The sequence below is a fragment of the Triticum urartu genome, chromosome 3, assembly GCF_003073215.2.
Source record: "Triticum urartu cultivar G1812 chromosome 3, Tu2.1, whole genome shotgun sequence".
NCBI lineage: Eukaryota > Viridiplantae > Streptophyta > Magnoliopsida > Poales > Poaceae > Triticum > Triticum urartu.
The window spans coordinates 74,216,356-74,239,711 of NC_053024.1; the positions used below are offsets into that span (position 1 = coordinate 74,216,356).

At 44.1% G+C, this 23,356-nt stretch overlaps 1 protein-coding gene across 1 annotated transcript; it reads left to right on the forward strand.

Annotated features, from left to right (window-relative positions):
• The first annotated feature begins 1,147 nt into the window (after positions 1 to 1,147).
• On the forward strand, positions 1,148 to 12,613 carry LOC125542954 (homeobox-DDT domain protein RLT3-like). The gene is made up of 18 exons (XM_048706182.1): positions 1,148 to 1,467; positions 1,978 to 2,068; positions 2,167 to 2,385; positions 3,237 to 3,289; positions 4,927 to 5,136; positions 5,249 to 5,311; positions 5,526 to 5,742; positions 5,828 to 5,928; positions 6,443 to 6,529; positions 6,608 to 6,739; positions 7,958 to 8,098; positions 8,267 to 8,389; positions 8,490 to 8,942; positions 9,791 to 10,168; positions 10,279 to 10,929; positions 11,132 to 11,236; positions 11,345 to 11,570; positions 12,219 to 12,613. The coding sequence occupies exons 2-18, from the start codon at positions 1,978 to 1,980 to the stop codon at positions 12,224 to 12,226; spliced, it is 3,258 nt and encodes a 1,085-aa protein (XP_048562139.1). The 5' UTR covers positions 1,148 to 1,467; the 3' UTR covers positions 12,227 to 12,613.
• The last annotated feature ends 10,743 nt before the right edge of the window (positions 12,614 to 23,356 follow it).

The window sequence follows — 23,356 nt, forward strand, 5'->3', positions numbered from 1 at the left end:
CATACTCCCTCCGGTCCTTTTTACTCTGCATATTAGAATTCTCTAAAGTCAAACTTCACAAAGTTTGACCGTATTTATATGAAAAAATATCAACATCTGCCATGCTAAAGTTATACAATATGAAACTTTAAGTCATGACACATCTATTGATATTGATTTCAGATTATGAATGTTGGTACTTTTTTCTATAAAGTTGGTCAAACTTTATGAGGCTTGACTTCAGTTAAATCTTATATGCGAACTAAAAAGGACCAGAGGGAGTACATTCTAACCCAACTCAACCAACAATGTTATTTGAAAACTAAAATATCAATAAGAAATGAAGATGTTTGTGCGACATCTTTGTAAGGGATTTACCTTGAAGGATAACCTGACTAAGCATAATTAGACACAAAGCAATAAATGTTGCTTGTGTGATTAGGGTGAGTCAGTTCAACATTTGTGTATTCATTGCCCCTTCACTCGTTTTATATGGCGGTGATGCTGTAGTGATTACATGTTGTTGATGAGGGGAAGGGGAAAGCCTCACTAATACTCGCTCTAGTGTAATTCGCGCCATCCTATGGTGGGTAATTTTGGTGGCCAGGCTTTTACTGTCTACTAGCATTTCAAATGGCGAGACTTCTTTGGTGACTTTTTTTTCGAGGATATGCCAAGAGTGTACCTATGTTTTATAGAAGGAGGAATTAGTTACAAGAAAAGTTTTTAGGCTCTCACCACACGCCGGCGGAATCAGAAAACACTCCTACTCCAAGGTGCTCGTAAACGATAGGATGTGATGTACATGCGTGTGCTTGTAGAAATGAGTGTATGTGAGCGTCTTCATCTACATTGTGTTTGTAAAAAAATGTTTTAGAACTGCCTTGTAAGTTTAGTGTATAAAGCAAACCACCGTGCCAATCTCCTTTCAAAAGAAAAAAGAATCTCCTTCTCGAGAAAGGAGGAATGAAGTGAACCCTACAAAGTTGTTGAGGGGAGGGCTATTTGGAGAACCAGACAACCTCCAGGGGCCGACGTGGAAGAAGAGCACACCGCAGATATTTCTCCTAACTAATCCATTCGACCATTCCCCTTCACCAAGGGTTTAAGGAAAAACGGCGGCCCACTCGTCGGTAAGGGTTTTGGGCGTCGCTCCCCTCTCCCTCCCGCCGCCTCCATTCCCCGCGCCCCCACCCCGGAGCCGGATCACCGCCGCTGAACCCCACCCCCATCCCCGCGCCCACCTCCCACCCCCCCAGCAACACACCTCGCCGCCTCCTCATCCATGGCCGCCGCCTAGAACCCCGCGCCCGCCGGCCACCCAGCAGGACACCGCCTCCCCTCGCCGCCCGTGGCGCACGCCCGCCGCCGTGCCGTCGCCCGCCCCCCGCCTCTCATGCGCGTCGCCTCCATCGCCGTCCCCGTGCCTCCTCGTCGGGACTTCGCTGCCTCCGCCCCGTCCGCGGGCTCTGGCAATTGGGGTTTGAGGTATGAGCTCGTTTCCATCCACTGATTGAGTTAAACCCAACTCACCGGCCTCCGCAATTTCTGGCTCTAAATCCGCCCCCCCCCCCCCCCCCCCCCCCCCCCCCCCCCCCCCCCCCTCCCTCCTAGCAAGGAAATCCCCCTAGCAACTAGAACCTGGGCTCGAATTTCTCTTGTCAGGAGTAGGCGGCATTAACTCGATGGATAATTAAGCTAGGAGGGCCTCCTGACCAGGCCTGCGATACTGGCCGATTCAGTCGTTGCTTGTAGAAATTTGCCGCTTGAGTCCTAATTTTGTAGCAAGCGTCTGCTCTAGCTGCACCAGGTCCAGTATGTAATTTTGTGCTTACTTGCTGCCCAGTTGTGTTGTGACTGTTCTCAGCATTTAAGCTCTTGAACACAAATTGAGATTCGTGAAGCTACCATTTCCCTGGCCTTTTAGTGTTTTGTAACAGGGTGTTTACTGTCACTCGCCTGCTTTGTGAGCTGAGACCTGATTATGGTTTTCTCCAGATGATGGCCAAAGGATTTCTAGCCAAGAGTGATAATGCAGGGACAAAGAAATCTCCCCTGCAAATCCAGATGTTGGAGAGCTTTTATTCTGGTAGGCATGTGCTAGTGTTTCAAGCTCCTTTCCTGCTGTCATGTCTTATTTTTTGTTGTTCAACTTTTTGTGCTGTGGCTAAAAATTTCTCGATCCAGAGGTACAATATCCGAAGCCGGAGGATCTGACAGAGTATGCGGCATCTGTTGGTTTGACTTACAACCAGGTCAGAATATGGTTCAAAGAGCGGAGGCGGAAAGAGAGGAGACACATGGAAGCTGCAGAGGTTCATGTGGAAACACAAGCTAGTGCAAGATCAAATTGGCCTAGATGTAGCAGCAGCAGGTCTTCCAATTCAAGCCAATCTCCAATGCAAGGTATTGCGGGTTTGCAGCCCGAGGATGACATTACTCTTGGTAGGAGTATGAGCCTTGTAGGAGAGAAACACACACTTCGATCACAAGTCCTGTTTCCGAAGGATTATATTCTGAGGAAAGTCTTCCGCAAGGATGGTCCATCTCTTGGGGGTGATTTCGATCCCCTTCCTGAAAGGGCACATGTCCATGTCAGGGGTCTGTCTCTAGTAGCACTAAAGTTTACTGAGAAAGTCATTTATCATCATAGACATATCTTTCTATCTATGTGTCCCAATAGGTTAAACCATGCAAAAGACCTAATTAAGCTTAATCAACCACACAGTTCTATTAACAACTCTGGTAATTGTCTCATTTTTTGTTTGGTAGGTGTAACACTTCTTATGTTCCATCTCAAAACACTGCCATTTACTGTAATTGTTTATTTACCATGCCATGTAAGTTTCATCCTTCTCTTTCGGCCATGCATTCCCTCATTCTTGTGTCCATCTCAAAACAATACTAATTGTGTTAACGAGTTAGCATGCTATGGAAGTCCCAACCTTTTCGTTGGGCTTCACTCATTTGTAATACGGAGATTGTATCGAGCATCTTGTGCTTGATTGTGTTCGTCCTATTCATTTGTGCTTCAAGTTGTGGTTGCTTTGTAATGGCACTAAACTAGACTTCTGGGTAAACAAGGAAAGTAGAATTAGCAGGATCTGAAAGCACCTTCAATCCCCATTTGATCCTTTCCAACACTAATGCTGCTAACATATTTTGCATACTTCATGTTCGAATTGCATTCTGTAGATGTGGTTAATACCCTCACAATATCATGTTGAATTGATTGATGCTGTTTTTAATAGTTGCAGATACCACAGGACATCATTCCTACCAGGATCAAAGCGTTTTGAAGAAGAGAAAGGTATTGCTTAGGCTGCTCAAGTGTTTTCATTTTCATTTCTAGCACAGCTTTTGTTTCCTGTTGGTGCCGTGCCTCGTCTCACTGTGTGTGGCTAATGACGACTGGTGCTGATAGTCAGTATGGTCAAGCATAATTTTTGGTTTTCTGTACCAGAGCCTTTTAGGAAAGCATAGTCACTAACTCACTATTCAGGCTAAGTACACATTTTCATTGTCGCTTCTAGCACATACTTTTTTTTTCCGTGTTAATTATTGTTTACTGGTTGTTGCCATACCATTTGGTGCCATCATGTGTGTACAATCTAAAAAGCACGGACACGGGGACGGAAAGACGGGGATACGCATACATGGACACGGGATACGGCATTTTTCAAAAAACAACCATTCGGGGATACGGCAGGGTATATAAATATACAGAAAAAATAGCATGTAATAAAAATTTAATGATAATTTTTAGATCAGAGATTTTGTACTGGATATATGTTTTTTGTCAAGGAATTACTGGATATATGTTGCCTCATTTCTATTGATAAAAGACTTTGGGGCAGCCCATAGTCCATACGAACCCTCCACTCAGGCCCATGTAGCTCTCCACTCAGAGCCCATATATGGTCCAGTTCCTGAAACCCTAGACTAGTCAGCTCCTCTAGCCGTTCTCTTCTTGTTTCCTCCAGCCGCCTGAGAGCTGCAGAGAGCAGAAGAAAAGACTGAGCCGCCGCTTATATCTTCTTCCTCGCTGCTGGTTGTAGTCCCCATCTTTCTCCCCGCCCAGTCCTTCTTCCTTGTCGTTGAACGCCTTGCTATCTTCCTCTCTGCTGGACGGATGTTCTTCGTCTGGGGAAGAGCTGGGCTTGGGGGAAACAGCGGCGTCGAGCCGGCGACCAAGAGAGGCGAGTCCAGGCAGCAGCAGCCTCCAGCCTAGGCTGCGGTTGCGAGCTGGATCCCGAGTCCCCACCGTGTCCACACCGTATCTGATGTATCCGATTTCTTTCCCCCTTTTTAATTTGGAAAAGATGGGATACTGCAGGATACGTGTATCCCGGTGTATCCGCGCGGGTCCCCGTATCCCCCTGTACTAGGACGGCATTTCGGCAGTTTCTGCCGTATCCATACTTTGTAGTGTACAATCATGAGCTACTGTCATCTTCTTTGCTGAACTGCTGGTTCTGATCCAGCATTATCTTTATTTTATTATCAGGCCTCTTTTTTGTAATTAGAACAATGGATTCTGGAAACTTTTGGGCCAGGATATACAACACTAAATCCCATGTATTTTGTGGGCGATGCCCCCCACATTTGAATTGGTATAAAAGATTTACAGTCCCTGCCTTAGTATCACTTTTATTCAGCTATTTGCCGTAACAATCTTTCTGAAGGCACTCTAATGTTCATTTTTATTCGGTTAGATGTAAGATTAGAGATCCACCGTATTTGTTTCTTAAAATTCTTGTGTTATTTTGTCAGTTGCTGATTGACAAATTATTTTAGTGCCTGAGATGAAGATGCTGTTAGCTAAACTGACCTTTTGTGCTTATTGTGCCTTTTTGTAATTGTAATCCATGTTAATTTGTTTCCATTTGTTATATTGAGACCTGTAACGTCAGGTGCCCACCTTTCTAAAAAAATGTTCATCTGCAGATCATGTCGCCTACTGCTCAGAGATCCACTTTGCCATTTGAGAACAATGATCCTGTGAGGAAGCATGGAAAGGGCAAAGGTTTAATGACAGTGTGGCATGCAATGTATTCCCAAACTGCAGAAATTCAAGATTGCTCCAGTTTCATTGATGAAAGTGGTTGCTTGAGGTCATTGAGACCATTCGAAGATTTTGGTGGAAAGCTTGCCCAAGTAAAGTTGCTTATTTAATTTGGTCTGATACAGCCTATGTTATTTGAAACTTTAGTAGTTGTATATTCTGAATTAGCAACTCAGAATTTCCTCCTTTTAACCTTATGTGCAGAAACAAACTTTGCCACGGAAGAAAGTAAACAAAAAGAGTAGACCTGCACCGAGTAAAAGAAAGGTAAGCTTTATTACTTGGAGAAATCCACATATGGAGATAATGAGCTAACTTTTAGTCCTCTAGAATGCGAATCTAGACCTGTAAAGTTATTAACTGGCGGTCATTTAGAAGGAAAGCATTTTTTGCTGTTGCAATTTGACCTTTTTAATCTGGTTAAATGAAACTTAATCTGCCTTTTGTGTAGTACACTAATGGTGATTTCTCGCTATTTTAGGTGACATGTGGCAGAGTTACTGATTTGAAGGAGCATCCTCTAGTGGAGTGCCATCTTTCAGTTGATGAATCAGAATCCTCAGAACTACGAACTGAACATGCTACTTTAGTTGATGATGAGGAGCTTGAGCTCAGTGAGCTACAAGCAGGTCCTAATCCGTTAAGATGTTCAGCTCATATTTCTTCAACTGGGAGACATGGCTGCCCCCTTTGTAAAGGTTTGCAATATCATCTTCTACCTCTTTGTTCTCATTTTTTTCCAATATAAGCCAATTTACTTAAGCATTAGTGCTTCTCTTGCAGATTTACTTGCCAGGTTTCCTCCAACAAGTGTCAGGATGAAACAGCCATTTCCCACAAAACCTTGGGAGTCATCACCTGAAATGGTGAAAAAGCTCTTCCAGGTTAAATGCAACACATTACTTTGAGAATACATGAGTAGTATTATCATCATTAATGGAATTTACCTTAGATGAAATGAAAAAAAGCTCATGATCAGTCTGTCCAACTTCTATATTCTATTAACTTATGGAATTTACTGTATAGTGAATGATCATACATGTCTTGTGCTGGTAGTGGAACAAGACTGGCTTCAATAATCTTTTCATACTGGTACCAATTTTGTTCATGAATCCAACCAGTAGTTTACCGGATTTAGTTGCATCTGGACAGCAGGAATATTAGACATGTCTCCTATAATATATTTGGTTATTTTGTTTGGAACATTAATGGCCTAAGCATGTTGTTAAAAATCTCAATAGCCCATATGTACATGGTTAACTGAAAAATTCTTTCTTCCTTCACTTATTGTTTGTGTTACTGCCGTGCTCGTAGATTTTAGTGCGCCCACCTTTCCTCAACCAGTTTTCATGTTGAAACTGTGGCCAGCATCTGTTAATTCGAAAATATTCTTGGCAGGTTGTCCGGTTTGTCTACACACATTTTGGTAGTATGGATGTTCATCCCTTTACGTTTGATGAGTTTGCACAAGCATTCCATGACAAGGTGAAATTTTTGTTAAATCTCCCTGAAATTGGTATAATTTTCTGTATTGTTTTCTTACTGTGCAAATGTGACCTCCAGGACTCCTTGTTGTTGGGGAAAGTACATGTCAGTCTTCTCAAGCTACTTATGTTAAACACAGAAAGGGGCAGCGGCAGTGTGTTTGTACCAAGATCGTCTAAAGATAGCAGATTCTCAAGCTTTCTGAACTTTGTGAGTTTTGAAATGTGCTGTACACTTTAGTTCATTTCAAAGATAGAATTACATTGTGCTTATTCTAGAGCTATTGTGCTATGGCGTCATTTCAGCATTGTCAGACAGTTCACAGCTGAATTTTGAATGAGTGGAGAACCTAGTAGTAGGTTCATTTTATTAGTTTTTGTCAGTCTGATTGTACCTTGTTGGGTATATTTATTTATGTTAGCAGAAGTATTGGCGAGTTTGTTGCACATTGTGTTAAGTTTATAGTTCGAATATAATGCTGCATTCAGAAGTCAAAGTATATGGTCTTAGACTAGTGCTGGAGTTGAGCAATTTGTCGAGCGGTTCCATTACCATGCACTTTTTTTTTGTTATGCTCCTGTTCCAGTCTACTCTGGATATCAAGTTAATGATTTCCTTGAAGAACAATATGGTCCTACAGGGTTTAATGAATGACAGCGTAGGATGGATCGGCTTTGTTTTCTAGTAGCACGTGGCTACTGACTTGTGTTCATCGTAATTCATTACATTGAGTAACAGTGATCGTGCAATAGCCAATAAGTGTGACATCAACATGATCCTTATCTTTCTATATGGTCTGATAAATCATACTACTTTCTGTGAAGAAACTGACTATGCTATTCTTCTCATATTTACATTTATTTAGTTCCATGACTTTGTCAATTGCAGCACCAAACTTCTGTTTCAGTTGAGGTGTTCGTCTTGTCATACTCCGTTTTTACTTAGTCCATGTATTAGCTTTGGTCAAAGTCAAGCTTTGTAAACTTTGACAAAGTTTATAAACAAAAGTATTAACATATACAATGACAAATCAATACCATTAGATTCATTATTGAATGTACTTTCACATCATCTAGATTTGTTATGGTAAATGTTTATATTGTTTTCTGTAAACTTGGTCAAACTTTATGAAGTTTGACTTCAGTCAAATCTAATATGCAGAGTAAATAAAAACGGAGGGAGTACTACCCATAGAATGCGGACCAGAGTCCGAGTTTCACTGAGCAAGTAATTGTCTTGCTTTCTTTTCTTATAGATTCGACGGGAGGTAACTAGATAGAGTTCAGACTACTTGATGCTGCTTCATTAGGGTGAATGTCTTGAATGGATGGATAAGAGAACTGTCATCCTGCATACCTGCTTCCTGTTTGAAGAACTTATCTGAAAAATGAAATAGCTAAATGGTTTGCCTCTATGTTTCTCTTTCAGGTTAGAGAACAAGAATTCGATGTGAATTTTTGGATCAAATCCCTGAATTCTCTTACTTGGGTTGAAATACTACGCCAGGTTCTGGTTGCTTCAGGTTTTGGTTCAGATCATCATATGCTGAATCGGAATTTCTTTAACAAGGTACTTAATGAGACACCTCACTATTCTAGATCTAATACTTGTATGTGGGTGTGCATGCCTTTCTGGTTACAGCTACCAATATTTGTATATATGCTGTAGCAATAGATTCCCCCTACAAGTACTTATATTATGTTTCAAAGTAACGTATATCCTTCTATTCAATTATAGGAGAAAAATCAAATGGTTAAGTATGGGTTACGTCCTCGTACACTGAAAGGTGAATTGTTTGCACTATTGTCTAAGAAAGGAAGCGGTGGGTTAAAGGTTGCTGAACTTGCCAAATCACCACAGGTAGTATCAGAAATAAACTGTTCATATTGATGATAGCTGGCCTTCTGTATATACTTTTGGTTGAGTATCTCCGTGGCATTTACTTGATTGTTCTCTTCAGATTATTGGTCTTAATCTCTCTGGCGCATCAGAAGTAGAGCAGCTTATTTTCTCCACTCTCTCTAGTGACATCACATTGTTTGAGAAGATTGCGCCTTCTGCATATCGTCTCCGTGTTGATCCTCGGATTAAAGGAAAAGAAGATTCTAGATCAGATACCGAGGATTCTGGAACTGTTGATGATGATGGGGATGCTAGCAGCAGTGGTGATGAATCTGATGGTCCACAAGAGAGTTATCCTGAGCATGAAAGTAGAATTATCAGGTGGAGACAGAAAAACGTACATAAAAATATGAATAAATGCAGTGAAATTGATGAAAGTTATTCCGGAGAACGATGGCTACTGGGGTTGATGGAAGGCGAGTACTCAGACCTAAGCATCGATGAGAAGCTGGATTGCTTGGTTGCTTTGATAGATGTTGTTTCTGGTGCTGGTTCTGTTCCAAGGCTTGAGGTAACCTTCACTCTTTTCTGGTATATTTCAATTGCAACATCTCATCTTTGTTCAAGGCATCATTGCTTAAACCTTACTCCCTCCGACCCAAAATAAGTGTAGCAGTTTTGAGCTGAGGTTAGTTCAACCTTAGTTCAAAACTGCGACGCTTATTATGTGGATCGGAGGGAGTACTGAACTTGCAAAATGACCATCCAGGACTTAAAAGGATCATTATTCTTTTTTCATTATTGTTAATGTTGCCCTGTATGACGTTTTCTGGCTGACTATAGTGCTCTGTCTTGGTAATGTAACTACATAAATAGTTTGGATGTTCTTAGAAGTGATCAGATGAGATAAGAGAGCAAGGTCTCATTCTTTAGAAGATTATGGCATTATTTCAGTTTTTTCTTTTAAATCATCCACCCATGAACCATTTATGCAAATTTACCTCCACTGAATTTTCTTCTTTTGTTGATGTGCTTTATTCAGTTCTCCACAACTAACATAAATGATCGCACTTATAATTGATTATCCTAAGTTCCTAACTACACTATGATTGTGTCTCCTTACGGCTTAGGCAGAATTAGGAGAAATGGACATTTTAAGTAGATACTACTTTCATTAGGATATGTTAAGTGGATAGTGCCTGCCTTAGGTTACCGTATAACTCATTTGAAGTATTCGAAGTGAAAATACATACAATAGCCAGTGCCATTCTCAGTTGTTGGGAAACTTAATCTTGGATAATTTTGTTGTGTTCACGTTCCAAATTAAAGCTCAGCCTTCATACAAATGTTCTATTCTCTATTTGTATGCCCTGTTGGAAAGCTGCAGAATCTTATATTATTGTTTTCTACCTTTCATAGGAACCACAAAGTGTCCTGTCTAACATACAGAGAGCACAGTCGCATGCCTCAGGTGGGAAGATAAAGAAGTGTACAAGAACCATTTATCAATCTAGTGACGAGTACTTAAATAGACCAGGAAGCTCGCACAGTTTTGATTCTTCCATGCAAGGACAGTCAGGAAGCCTGAGGAGTCAGGATTACATTGCCGACTCTGGAGCTAACGAATCACCCACAGGATTTGCACATCAGCCACAAATTGTTCTCTTAGGATCAGATCGCAGATATAACAATTACTGGCTCTTCCTTGGCCCTTGTAGAGCAGATGATCCAGGGCACCGTAGGGTTTACTTTGAGTCCTCAGAAGATGGTCACTGGGAAGTGATAGATTCACCACAGGTTGCCCACCTGCTTAATTTGCGTAGCATCTAAATTTGCCTCTTATTTAATCACTTGAGGTTAAACTTCCACAAATAAAGTTACCGGCTCTTTTTTTGTTTGCATTGCAGGATTTACTGTCGCTGTTGTCTGTCCTAGACATCAGAGGCACCAGGGAAGCTCATCTTCTTGCATCAATGAAAAAGAGGCAATCATGTCTTTTTGAAGGCATGAAAAAACACTTGGAAGATGGGTGTGTAGTTGCGCTCACAGCATCATCTGATTCTTCTCGTTCCGAGACAAGCAGTGGAAACAGATATTCACCCAAGCCAAGTAGTGGAGATGGAGCTTCACCCCTATCAGACATTGACAGTGCTTCTGTTCCAACATATCTAGCTGGTAATCTTCAAAATGCATCATCTGCAATAGGAATTGGAGTTGGGAGGAGAAGTGATGAGAAGATGTTGAAGTGGGAAAGGTTGCAAGCGTTAGATAAATGGATCTGGACTTCTTTCTATTCTTCCCTTACTGCTGTTAAGTGTGGCAAGAGATCATTTAAAGAATCACTCGTTCATTGTGAAAATTGTCATGATCTGTATTGGAGAGATGAAAAACATTGCAGAATATGCCACTCTACTTTTGAGGTTGGTTTTGATCTTGAAGAAAGATATGCTATACATGTGGCAACATGCAGGGAGCCTGAGGATTTGTACGATGTGCCAAATCATAAAGTTCTTCCTTCGCAGCTACAGGCACTTAAAGCAGCCATTCATGCTATTGAGGTGAGTACTAGAAAATGGTTGTTCTACGCAGAGTTTAGTGTCTGGGATCTACTTCGTTAAGAAACTATGATACATGGTGACTCAAAGTTGAGTTATGTTGCTGTATTGGATCGCCATTCACTTGTTTGATCACAAATAGCATATGTATTTCATAGCAGCTTCTTAATCATATTTTGTCCTCATTTTGTGTGTGCTGATGTAGGCACGCATGCCTACGGCAGCTTTCACTGGTTTGTGGATGAAGTCTTCACACAACCTGTGGGTTAAGCGGCTGCGACGGACATCATCATTACCAGAGCTTTTGCAGGTCAGTATCTTTTTCCTGTTTACATTGTAATATCAGAACATTCATTCAGTTTCAGGTAATTTATACAGTATGCACTGTCTTTTGTTTTGCCATGTTTCTTCCCTGCAGGTTCTTGTTGATTTTGTTGGGGCAATTGATGAGGATTGGTTGTACCAACGCTCATCAGCAGTAAGCTTTAGTTCATATGTGGATGACATTACTGTATACTTTCAAACGATGCCACAAACGACGTCTGCAGTTGCACTCTGGGTTGTCAAATTGGATGCCCTCATTGCACCTCATTTGGCACAAGCTGATTCTGGCAGAGGATTAGGCAAAGGGTCCATACAGACAAGTATGTATTTGGCTGATTCTCAATATTATCTACTCCCTCCGTTCTGATGAATAAGGCATATTTCGTTTTGTTAAGACAAGACTTTGACCAACAATTACTCTTTTAATATTTGATTTATGTGATACAAAATCACTATCATAACAAAGTACTTCCAAATACGAATCAAGTGACACAAATTTCATGTTATATAACGTTGTAACGAAGCAACATACGCCTTACTTTTGGGAATGGAGGGAGTAATGTTTAATATGCTTCTTATATTTGCGATTTGTCTTAATTTACTGCTCCCCCGTCCCATAATATAATATCGTTTCGCAAGATAAGCTTGCAAAACGATCTTATATTATGGGACGGAGGGAGTACAATCAATGCCTTTGTTCCTATGAAGCACTTGCCTTTGAAATTATTATCAGAACAGCAGCCTGGAACATAAATGATCACATGAGCCCAGCAATTATTCAACAGTACCAGTACTAGAAACAGTATTAGGGAAACCTTTATCTGATATATATGCCATTTGTGACTGTATGCCATCCTCGTGTGTGGCTATACTATTCATTCTAGCTACTCCTTCGGAATTTTGATGCTAACATTTTTTTCAGTGTTGGGTCATTCCTCCAATAATATTTTGTGTATTATACAATGCAGGAGCGTAGGCATGCTTGAGATAGCTAGGAAGGTACTAGATGGATTATTTTGTGTGGTGCCCCAGCTGCCACCACTCTTTTTTTTGCATCAGTTTCAATCTTTCGATTGATGCCCGCGCTTTTTCTCGAGGCGAGACGAGCATGATGCCCTTTTTTTTTGCCTTCATCTTGATGCCTTCAGCTTTGAGGTTACGATCTTGAACTGTGCAGAAGCCACGGCATCTCCGTAGGATGGTGTGTGTACAATAATGTAAACACTAAGAAATTCTTTGTTAATAATCATTGCTCCGGCTTTGTAATTTCCTTTTTGTACTCGAAGTGGTCAGCGAGGCACCTGACTGGATAACACAATACCTAGTTTCATGAAATAGAAGGGCTATATAGATCTTTTTGCCAGTTTGCTAGGTTGGGTAGGTTGGTAGGTCTTCTGGTTGCAGGAGAACATGGCGCCCTGCTGTGCTACTTTGTGCATTCCCGTTGTGCTTCAGGACATTGTGGAGCTTGTCTGCTATTGGTATTTTTTGCGTTGCATAGTTTTGATATTTATATCCGTGGGTTTGCCGCCAGGGCACTTCATATTTTTTATTCCTAATCATTAAAGGACTCGGAGGAAATTAATTAGAGAAAGGATGAAGCCTGAAATGAGCATCAATTTTGCTGAACGCAGCCAGTTCAAAAATAGTGCTACAAAGACCGTACGCATTTTTTGGTGAACTTTGACCGTCAATTTGACTAAATAAAGTCAGTTTGACTAAACTTCTATGCCGCCCAGCTTATATATTGGTACAATTGTAAGTCCAAATATATCTCAAAATGTGTACGAACCTTGTGAACAGAAAATGCAGCTGAAAGGATTTTTCACTAGGTTTCTTATTATAAGAGAATTAAAATGCAGTAGTTCATGTATGATCTTCTTTCCGAACCCTGCTTGACTCAATAAGCGAGCCTACGTTGGGTCTTATGTTCCAGATAATCAAGTTAAACTAGATCATTGATGACGCGCGTTGCTGTGCCCATCTATTTATACAATGAAATGGTAGAAATTTTGATAAATATATGGCCATATGAAATAATTGAACTTGCTTAAATGTAACCATACATTAGTTTTTTTAGTACCATAACCATACATTAGTTGGTAGTCCAAGAAAATCTTTTATATATATACATACACTCGGTAAAAGCAAGGTCACATATAAATTGACTTGGTATAATAGTATACACAACAATTTATATAGTAAATACAACTAATCGGTACAAATAATGAGATACTAGGCAATAAGAAATAGATTGCTTTCATGGTGCATAAATGAAATCTTCAAATGCCTCTACCGAAGAGCCACCATGTTTGGAAACAAAAAAGAATTATGTCAGCCTAATGCACCTGGCTATTTCTTGTGGAGGGCACACATTCGTCGGACAACACCTAACAAGGATTAAATTAGTTGCAATACCAAATAATGATATACTAAATACTACCATACAAGCAGCAGCGGGGATATGTTGTAATCATGTTGTCCATTTTTGTTTGCTTGTTTTGTTAAAGAGCAACCAGGCTGAAAGATATATGTAAGGAAGTGGCAGACCAGCAATTCCATTTATATACATTAAAAAGGCTTACCAAAACAAACTAGCATGGAAAATGGTGTCGCTACACTTGCACGAATTAAATAACGTCCAAACTTACCAATAGCCCAGGTAACCCAAAAACACATGCACAGACATGCAAGAGTATCACTATTACCTGGGAGAACTCTTACAACTGCGATGCACCATCATTTTTTTTTCTTTTTTGGGAACTGCCCTCTTCATTTTATTCATCTTGACGGATCACATCTGATTGCAGAATGTCAATCAGAAATTCAGGGATTACAAAGGGAGAAACAAAGTCTGACTGTAAACCTAGAGCTCTTTAGCACATGTATGAGCAGCAAAATTTGCTTCTCGTCACGTCTAACTCAGATCAAAACCCTGAAAATGTTGGAGATATGTACGCATCTCCGAGATAATGTGATGCACCATCAGCTGATTCAGGAGGCCCGTCCTCTTGCTATCAGCAGCTTTAGAGGTCCCTTCTGTTAAAGAAAAATGATATCATCGGCCAGTTTTGATTGCTTCTGTATCCGGCTTTGGTTTAAAGGTTCATTGTAAAAGGTGCAGCCATTAAAGAAGAAATGTAGAATATAATATGTCTAGAAGGTCAACTGTTCAATTTACTTATGGTCTTAAGAAAAAAAATTCAACTACCCTGGCAACATATTGGCTTTGCAGTAGTATCAGGAATTCAAGATACATGAAGACACAACAGGAAAAAAGATACACTGAGAAGATAGTCACATTTATGAAACATCTTTCATCGTGTTTCTACGGAGGGATCAATGTCAGAACTTGCCTGAGATCTCATCGCTGCGGCGCTCGGCACATGGCTTCCAAGATGTGGATTCTCCATAGAGAGTTGCTTACCTGAATGGTGACAACACCAAGCCAAGCCAATCAAACGAACGTTAAAACTGATTTCCACACAAAGATTCCCCTATATGCACGCTGAGCTCAACATCACATTACCCCGGGGCACTGGAGCCGAATCCCATCTTTGCCGCACAGGTAAGGCTCGTTTTATGGTCCAATAAAACCACGAATTTCAGTAAGCATGACGGATCCCGACGAGATGCAACGTAGATCGATGGGACAAGGACTCGCGAGGTGCGACCAGGCGGAAGGGGCGGACACGAGCGTGCCGAGGAGGAGGCAGGTGAGGACGGCGAGCGGGATCCGGTAGGAGGCCAGGGCCGATGGCGACCGGGGGTCCTCGAGCGTGATGGAGGCGCGGACGGGGACAGGTCGTGGGTACCTCTGGTGGAGCGGAGGGGACGAGCGCAGCACGCCGTCCTTGCCGCCGTCGCCGCCGCCCCGTGGGGAGGCGAGGAAGGGAGAGGAGGCGAGGAGGCCTTCGTGTCACGCTTCGTGGGCGAGCCTGAGGCGCGGGCCGCCACCGCCATCCTGGCGTGCCACAGCTCGAATGTAGATGCTGGAGTAGGGTGCATAGCCAGGGAGGGAAACATTATATAGTACCACCGGGCATAAGAAAGGTTTGTGACTTTACTAGCCATGAATGAATAATACCCCATGATTGTGAGCTTCAAGGAGGGCAGAGCAGTTTCCAGTAGAGGAGGGCCATGATTGCTAGCTTGAAGGAGAGAAGAGCGGTTTCAAACAGGCGATGCATCCTGAATCTGGCACGCGCTGGATTGGATTGCCCCGACCCGGATTCCGCTCCTTTGTCGCTGGGATCGACCGGATAGACTCGATTCCATCCGAGTAAAATGCATCATAAGTCCTAAAACTATCGGAGGTGTATCAGTTTAGTCCTATAACTTTGAAACTGCATTTTTGGGTCCTAAAACTATCAGAGGTGTGTCAGTTTAGTCCTATAACTTCGAAACTGCACTTTTGGGCCCTAAACTATCGAAGGTGTGTCAGTTTAGTCCTATAACTTTGAAACAGCAGTTGTGGGTCCCAAAACTATGTAAGTTTGTTTCTCTTACGTCCTAAGCTTGCATGGTTAGCATTGACCCACCAACGAGTCACTTGGAAATGCTTGGATTGTAGCCACGTTGACCCGACCCAATGGGCCCACCAGGTTAAGTTATGAAAGGTAAATATGCAACAAAAAAACTAGAGCGTTGTCTCGCCTCATTCTCACGCGCTCGTCTTCTCCCACGCATAGAATGCTCAGAGGCGACGGTACAGAGGCCATCAGTGGAATGATGGTTTGAGCTCCAGCGAGGAGAGTAGACCGGTCATCTCAGCCCCTCCCCCAACAGTAGCAGAACGACACGTCGCACAACATCCAATTGGTACCCACCTATGGCTACTACTAGGGTTGTGTCACTCTCGACGACCTCTGCGCCAGCTTTGCAGTTTCTACGCACTCCTCTGTGTCGCCCGACAGCTCACCACCTATGTCCATGCTCGTGCCCAAACAACAACCTGCACGGCCAACTCTACGGCATGGGTGTTGGGGCAACGATGATATCATCAAACAGAGAGAGAGAGAGAGAGAGAGAGAGAGAGAGGTGGGATGGCGTACTCCATCCCAATTGGCTCGGGATCTCCCCGGCGGCCTCGCCGAGGGAGAGGGATGTCGTCCTTCATGCCGACTAGCTCGGGGTCTCCACGACGGTCACGCCAAACCTCCCAGGGAGGCTACCGTGCAGCTCATGGCCATGTAGGTGGTGGGCATGCGGGTTGCAGGACACACTGCAACGTGGAAGCGTATGTACCACTTTGGGGGACATAAACACATACAAAGGGCTCATTTGAAAAAATGCACCATGGATGGTGGCCATGCAAGATTAGGACCTCAGATGAACAAACATACATAGTTTTGAGACCCAAAACTGCAATTTTGAAGTTATGGGACTAAAATGACACACCTCTAATAGTTTTAGGACCCAAAAGTGCAGTTTCGAAGTTATAGGACTAAACCGACACACTTCCGATAGTTTTAGGACCCAAAAGTGCAGTTTGAAAGTTATAGGACTAAACTGACACACCTATGATAGTTTTAGGACTTGTGATGCATTTTACTCATTCCATCCCTCACCCCGTCTTCAATGGGTGGAACCGGCTGCTCCTCTCCGATCGCTGGGAAGGATCGATCGGGATTGGGCGAGTGTATAAATCGGACTAGAATTGATGCGGTCTCGATCCCATCCCTCGCCCCGTCTTCAATGGATGGAATTGGCCGCATCGACTGCTCCTCTCCTCCGATCGCTGGGGTCGACCGGCGGTCTCGTTCCCTCAGGCTCGATCGGATCGGGATTGGGCGAGTGGATAAATAGGACTGGATTCGGGAGTGGATGGACCGGTCGCTCGTAGGCCTACCTCCTTCAAACGGGCTGCCGGCTGGCCGAAGGCCCAATGCACCAGAAGCGTTCGTTTCGGCCTGTGGAGCAGCACCCCACAGGACAGCTGGGCCAGATTAGCCACACTGCGAAACAGATTGCTTTTCACATTAAATCTAACGGCTAGGAACTCTCAAATCAATAAAATGGACGGCCGAAAACCCAAATCGCTGGGAGGGCAGGGATTAGGTGTAGTTATACTGTCCTTAATGGCCCCGTCCAGGGTCCAGGAGCTAACACAAAAGACGTGTTACGGCATATCTCTCTCAAGGTAGTTTTGGTGATTGATGACAACATATTTGCGGACTAATCTTGTGCTTTGAATAATTCACAGATTCTCCCCTGACACGAGACGCCTTCTTCCCCTTGGAGTGTATTACAAGACGGTGTAGCTCTTTCGTTTCTTTCTCGGTGTACTAGTTGCGTAGAGGGCACCGTACTATCAAGAGGGGGTCCGCTGGGGTTTTGCATGGGTGGAATCATCACGTACACATCAGCTTCTCACCCTCCGAGCATTTCCTTTCCATTGAAGAGATCTCTCCTCTCTCTTCCTTGTCCTGTCTGGGTCAAAGCGGTACTACCGCGCACCCAGCGGTAGTACCGCTGAGGAGCCACAAGCGGCAGTACCACTCCGCAGCGGTAGTACCGCCCGTGGCTCCACAGCAGTAGTACCGCTGGGGGCCTGGCACCTCCGCCTTGTCCTCAGCATCTTTGAGAGATTTGTTCTCTCTCTCTCTCTCTCTCTCGCCCCAGTGGTAGTACCGCACTGCCTGCGGTACTACGGCCGAAGGGTCACAAGCGGTAGTACCGCTCCACAGCGGTACTACCGCCCTTGACCCCACTGCCGTAGTACCGCTGGGCAGTCTGGCTCCTACTGCCTCGATTTGAGAGGTCTTTTTCTCGTGTCGGGTTTTGCGGCACTAGTCACGGTTGTAGTGGCGGTAGTACCGTTCCAGGAGCGGTAGTACCTCCCTACCACCACGGTAGTACCGCATTTGGGTCTGTTCCCTACTGGTCTCCTCAGCGCGGCAGTACCGCTGGCTGGCGCGGCAGTACCGTTGTCCCGGCGGTAGTACCGCCCCCTCTCAGCGGTAGTACCGCCCTGTGCAGGGCTGGTTGGTGGGGGGCAACGGGATTGTTGCCCCCACTATAAAAGGGAGTCCCCTTCTTCCTTCTCACCCACCTCTTCCTCCCCCAAGCTCCATTTATTGCTCAAGCTCCATTAAATACTCCAAGCTCCATTTTCGCCCGATCTATCTCTCTAGCCAATCAAACTTGTTGATTGGCTCGGGAGTGGTTGAGAAGGCCCCGATCTACACTTCCACCAAGGGATTTTCGATTCCCCCACTCATCCCTAGCGGATCTTGTTACTCTTGGGTGTTTGAGCACCCTAGACGGTTGAGGTCACCTCAGAACCATATTCCATTGTGGTGAAGCTTCGTGGTCTTGTTGGGAGCCTCCGATTAAGTTGTGGAGATTGCCCCAACCTTGTTTGTAAAGGTTCGGTCGCCGCCTTCAAGGGCACCAATAGTGGAATCATGGCATCTCGCATTGTGTGAGGGCATGAGGAGAATACGGTGGCCCTAGTGGCTTCTTGGGGAGCATTGTGCCTCCACACCGCTCCAACGGAGACTTACTTCCCCTCAAAAGGAAGGAACTTCGGTAACACATCCTCGTCTTCACCGGATCCACTCTTGGTTATACCTTACCTTTACTTGTGCAAGCTCTTTAGTGTTTCTTCCCTTGCTTGCTTGTATGCTTGTTGTTATTGCATCATATAGGTTGCTCACCTAGTTGCACATCTAGACAACCTACTTTGATGCAAAGTTTAATTTGGTAAAGAAAAGCTAAAAATTGGTAGTTGCCTATTCACCCCCCTCTAGTCAACCATATCGATCCTTTCAATTGGTATCAGAGCCTCGTCTCTTTATTAAGGACTTTACCGTCCAAAGAGTATGGTTGATACCGTAGACGGTGTGGAGGAACACTCCGGTGTGAATCCGATCTCGTCTACGGGAGATGGGGGAACTTCGGTCTCTCGTGAGGAGTTCAATGTGGCCTTGGAGACATTGAAAACCTCCATGACGACCGAAGTTGAAAGCATGTTTATTAAATTTCTTGAGGGGCTTAAACTATCCACCGCACCGTTGAAAGTGGGTGATCCCGCCAACAAGGTGACGAATGCTATCCCCGACAAGGGGGAAGCTAGTAGTGAAAAGGCTCCTTCTTCTAGTGGCAAGAATGGCACCCGCATCTTTGCCCATGTGGAACCACCACTTGTTTATGGTGGACCGGTTCCTTTCACTCATTTGAATCATGCCGGTCCTCCCCCTAAGATTGTGAAAAATGAGGACTTTGATTCTTGGGTTTACCGCTTTAAACGTCATTTAAATCATGTGAACACTAAGCTTTGGAGAATCATCGAAGAAGGTTTCTATCCACATGATCCAAGCAACTTCACTCCTCGAGAAGCCGCGGACAATCAATTCAATGAGAATGCTCTCTTCATCATTCAAGATGCAATTCCACCCGAAGACCTACCTCATCTTCATCCCTTCGCCTTGGCCAAAGATGCATAGCATTGTGTCGTGTCTCTCTACCGGGGAAGCGCAAGCATTCAACGCTCCAACTATGAAGTGGTACAAGATGAGGCCATGAGTTTGCAATGAAGGAAGATGAAGAACCTCGTGAGCTTTATCGGAGAGTAACCAAACTCGCAGTCTCACTACGAGATCACGGGAGCAAGGACAAGGATGACAATTGGATCAAGCGCAAATTCCTCAAGGCAATGATGCCCTACCACAAGGCCATGTCCTCCGTCATTCGTCAAAGACCGGACTTCCACACTTTGACCTCAAGCGAAGTGTTGGATGAGTTTGTAGCCATGAACATTTTGGACAAGAGCGCCGACAATGCGGTGCTCCGTTCTCAATGGGCAAAGAAGCCTAATCTTGCATTGAAGGCCAAGCTCACCATGGAAGAATAAGAAGAGGAAGAAGAGGAGAGCAACCCCGAAGATACGAAGTATGCATATCATGAACACATGGCACTTGCTTCAAGGCAATTTTGGAGCAAGAAAAACTCGAGGCCAAACTTTAGCAAAAACAACTCGAGTGGCACAAGGGGCAAGCAACGTGTAAGGACTTGCTACAATTGCGGCAACGTGAGTCATTTCATTGCGGAATGCCCGTATGAGAAGAGGGAAGACAATGGTGGAAAACTCATCCGAAAGGACAAGGCCAAGTCGTTCCCCAACAAGAACAACTTCACCAAGAAGACTCCTCCCAAGGCTTTGGTTGTGCAAGAAGAGTATAATGAGGATGATGACGATGATGAAGATGATGAGTCGGTTGCCATGGCCTCCGTTGCCATTGCAACAATGTCACGGGTGTCTCTCTTTGACTCACCCAACGAGAGCATCACCGCCAAGTGCCTCATGGCTAAAGCCACCAACAAGGTAACCTCCAACATCAAAACTACCATCATTAATCATCCTTCCCCAATGGATAGCATTAATGAACTTGAGGAAGCTAATGTGGAGGCTAACGAGTTTGAGGCCTTTATGGGCAAACTCAAGGGAAAATCCAAGAAGCACTTTGTTGCTCTCTTGGAACAACTTGGTGAGGCCAATGACATGATCGAGGCTCACGAAGACACCATCTCTAAGATGGAAGGGCATAGTCGTGACTATGCCGACGAGATTTCGGATCTTTCCAATGCTCTTGAGGAAGAGTGTGGTCTTCGTTTGGCTCTTGAGGAGTCACACAACGTTGATCATGCTAAGTTAAAGAAAGATTATGATCATGCCCTCATTGTTTCTCGTGTGCTAAATTCCGAGAAGGCCAAACTCGGGGTTGATCTTGCTAGACTCAAAGAGGAGTTTGATATACTTGACAAGGCCCACAAGGCCTTGAAGGGTATTCATGCTAGTCTCAAGGAGTCTCATGATCAACTCCAAGTGAAGCTAACTAAGGAGAAAGCAACTTTTCCTCATATGGTTTTAATTGATAATGCAAATGCTACTAACCCGTGTTGTGAGCGTATACATCTTGTTGAGGAAAATGCTAAGTTGAAGGAGCAACTTGAGAGAGGTCTTGCGACTTGCATACAAGGCAAGAAGAACCTCAACGATCTCTTGATCAACCAAAAGGGAGGTGTGGCCAAGGAAGGGGTTGGGTACGTGCCCAACTCCAAGAACAAGAAGAAGAATGACAAGACCAAACGACCTCCTCCCCTCATGCAAACCTTTGTGAGGGAGGGAGAGAGTGCCCCAGAGGAGAAGAAGAAGAACAATGTCAAGAAGGGAAATGTCACCCCTCCCAACAAAGCCGGCGATTTTAATCCTTCTTATGTGCTATGCCGTGCTAGTGATGGGCATGTTTATGCCAAATTTGTTGGTTCTCTTCATGAGTACATTGAATGGTCTATTTAGGTTCCTAAGACCCTTGTTACTAACATCAAAGGACCCATTACAAAATGGGTACCTAAAACCAAGCATTGATCTCTTGTAGGTGTTTGCTTCCGGTGGTGGATCATGGTTGCTCGATAGCGGAGCTACAAATCATATGACCGGAAGAAAGGACTTGGTGGTGGACGTGCACAAAGTTCCATCTATGCCCACCAATGTCGAGTGGGGTGACGCCTCATCCTCTAAGGTATTGGGACTTGGCAAGGTGGTCATCTCTCATGATCTCACGATCGAGAAGGTCATGCTTGTTGAGTCCCTTGCATACAATTTACTTTTCGTTCGTCAACTTGCAATCATGGGCTTTGCCACTTTCTTTGATATCGATACCGTGGCCCTCTTGTGGAGCAAGACTCTTAAAGTAGCTTTTGTTGGGCATGTCGAGAACGGTCTATATGTGATTAACTTTTCGGAGCGACCCACTAAGACCGCGACATGCCTAATGGCTAAAGTTGATGTGGGATGGATTTGGCATCGCCGTTTAGCCCATGTCAATATGAGATCTTTGCAAAGTCTCCTCAAGGGGGACCACGTCCGTGGACTAATGAATGTTAGTTTTGTTAAAGATCGTGCTTGCAGTGCCTGTATCGAAGGAAAGCTACATGAGAAGGCTCACCCTCCCACGACTATCATTTATTCAAAGAGGCCCTTGGAGCTCCTTCACATGGATCTTTTTGGGCCCCCATCCTTCAATAGTCTTGGAGGTAGGAAGTATTGCTTGGTGATTGTGGATGACTACTCAAGGTACACGTGGGTGTATTTCTTCAAGAGGAAGAGCGAGACCCAACAAACCGTCATTGACTTTGCAAATGAAGCACAACGTCAACACAATGCAAAGATCTTGACAATAAGAAGTGACAACGGCACCGAGTTCAAGAACTACACCTTGGATGAATTTCTTAGTGATGAGGGAATCAAGCATCAATATTCCGCACCATACACCCCTCAACAAAACGGTGTTGCGAAGAGGAAGAACCAGACGTTGATGGATGCGGCAAGGACCATGATGGCGGAGTTCAAGTCTCCGTACAACTTTTGGGCCGAAGCCATCAACATCGCGTGTCATGCATCCAATCGGCTCTACCTCCGCAAGGGCTTGAACAAGACTCCATATGAGATACTCACCGGTAACAAGCCCAACCTCAAGTACTTCCGGGTATTCGGGTGTAAGTGTTTCATTCTCAAGAAAGGTGTTCGGTTGTCTAAATTTGAGGCTAGAGCTTATGAGGGCATATTTGTTGGTTATGCTACAAACTCTCATGCTTACCGTGTCCTCAATAAATCCACGGGACTTATTGAGGAGACGTGTAATGTGGAGTTTGATGAGAATAACGGCTCCCATGTGGAGCAAAGTGGCACTTGTGATGTAGGTGATGAAATTCCTCCTCAAGCCATAAGAAGAATGGGTGTTGGTTTCATCCTACCCATTGAGGAATCCCTTGTGGCCGAAGGAGAAGGAAAATGCTCCACTCAAGTGGAGCCATCACCAACCCAAGGCCCACACGCTTCCGAAGAACAAAGTGAAGGCCCTCAACCTCATGAACAAGACCAAGGGCAAGATCACACTCAAGACGGTGTTGACACATCAAGTGATGCCCAAGGTCAAGTTCTCTCCCCCGAGCAAGTTCAAGATCAATAACAAGTTCATGACGGCGCTCAAGATGATCAAGTAACCGCTCCTCAACTCACCACCGAGGAGGAATTAGAGCGTCGTGCCGCCAAGATTGCTTCCAAGCTCTCCACCAAGGATCATCTCATGACGAATGTGCT

Excerpts from the sequence above, each read along its gene's own strand:
- LOC125542954 (XM_048706182.1), top strand. The coding sequence starts at position 1,978 with ATGATGGCCAAAGGATTTCTAGCCAAGAGTGATAATGCAGGGACAAAG. Across the intron at positions 5,312-5,525 it reads CTGCACCGAGTAAAAGAAAG|GTGACATGTGGCAGAGTTAC; the intron begins GTAAGCTTTATT and ends TCGCTATTTTAG. Across the intron at positions 6,740-7,957 it reads TCTCAAGCTTTCTGAACTTT|GTTAGAGAACAAGAATTCGA; the intron begins GTGAGTTTTGAA and ends TTTCTCTTTCAG.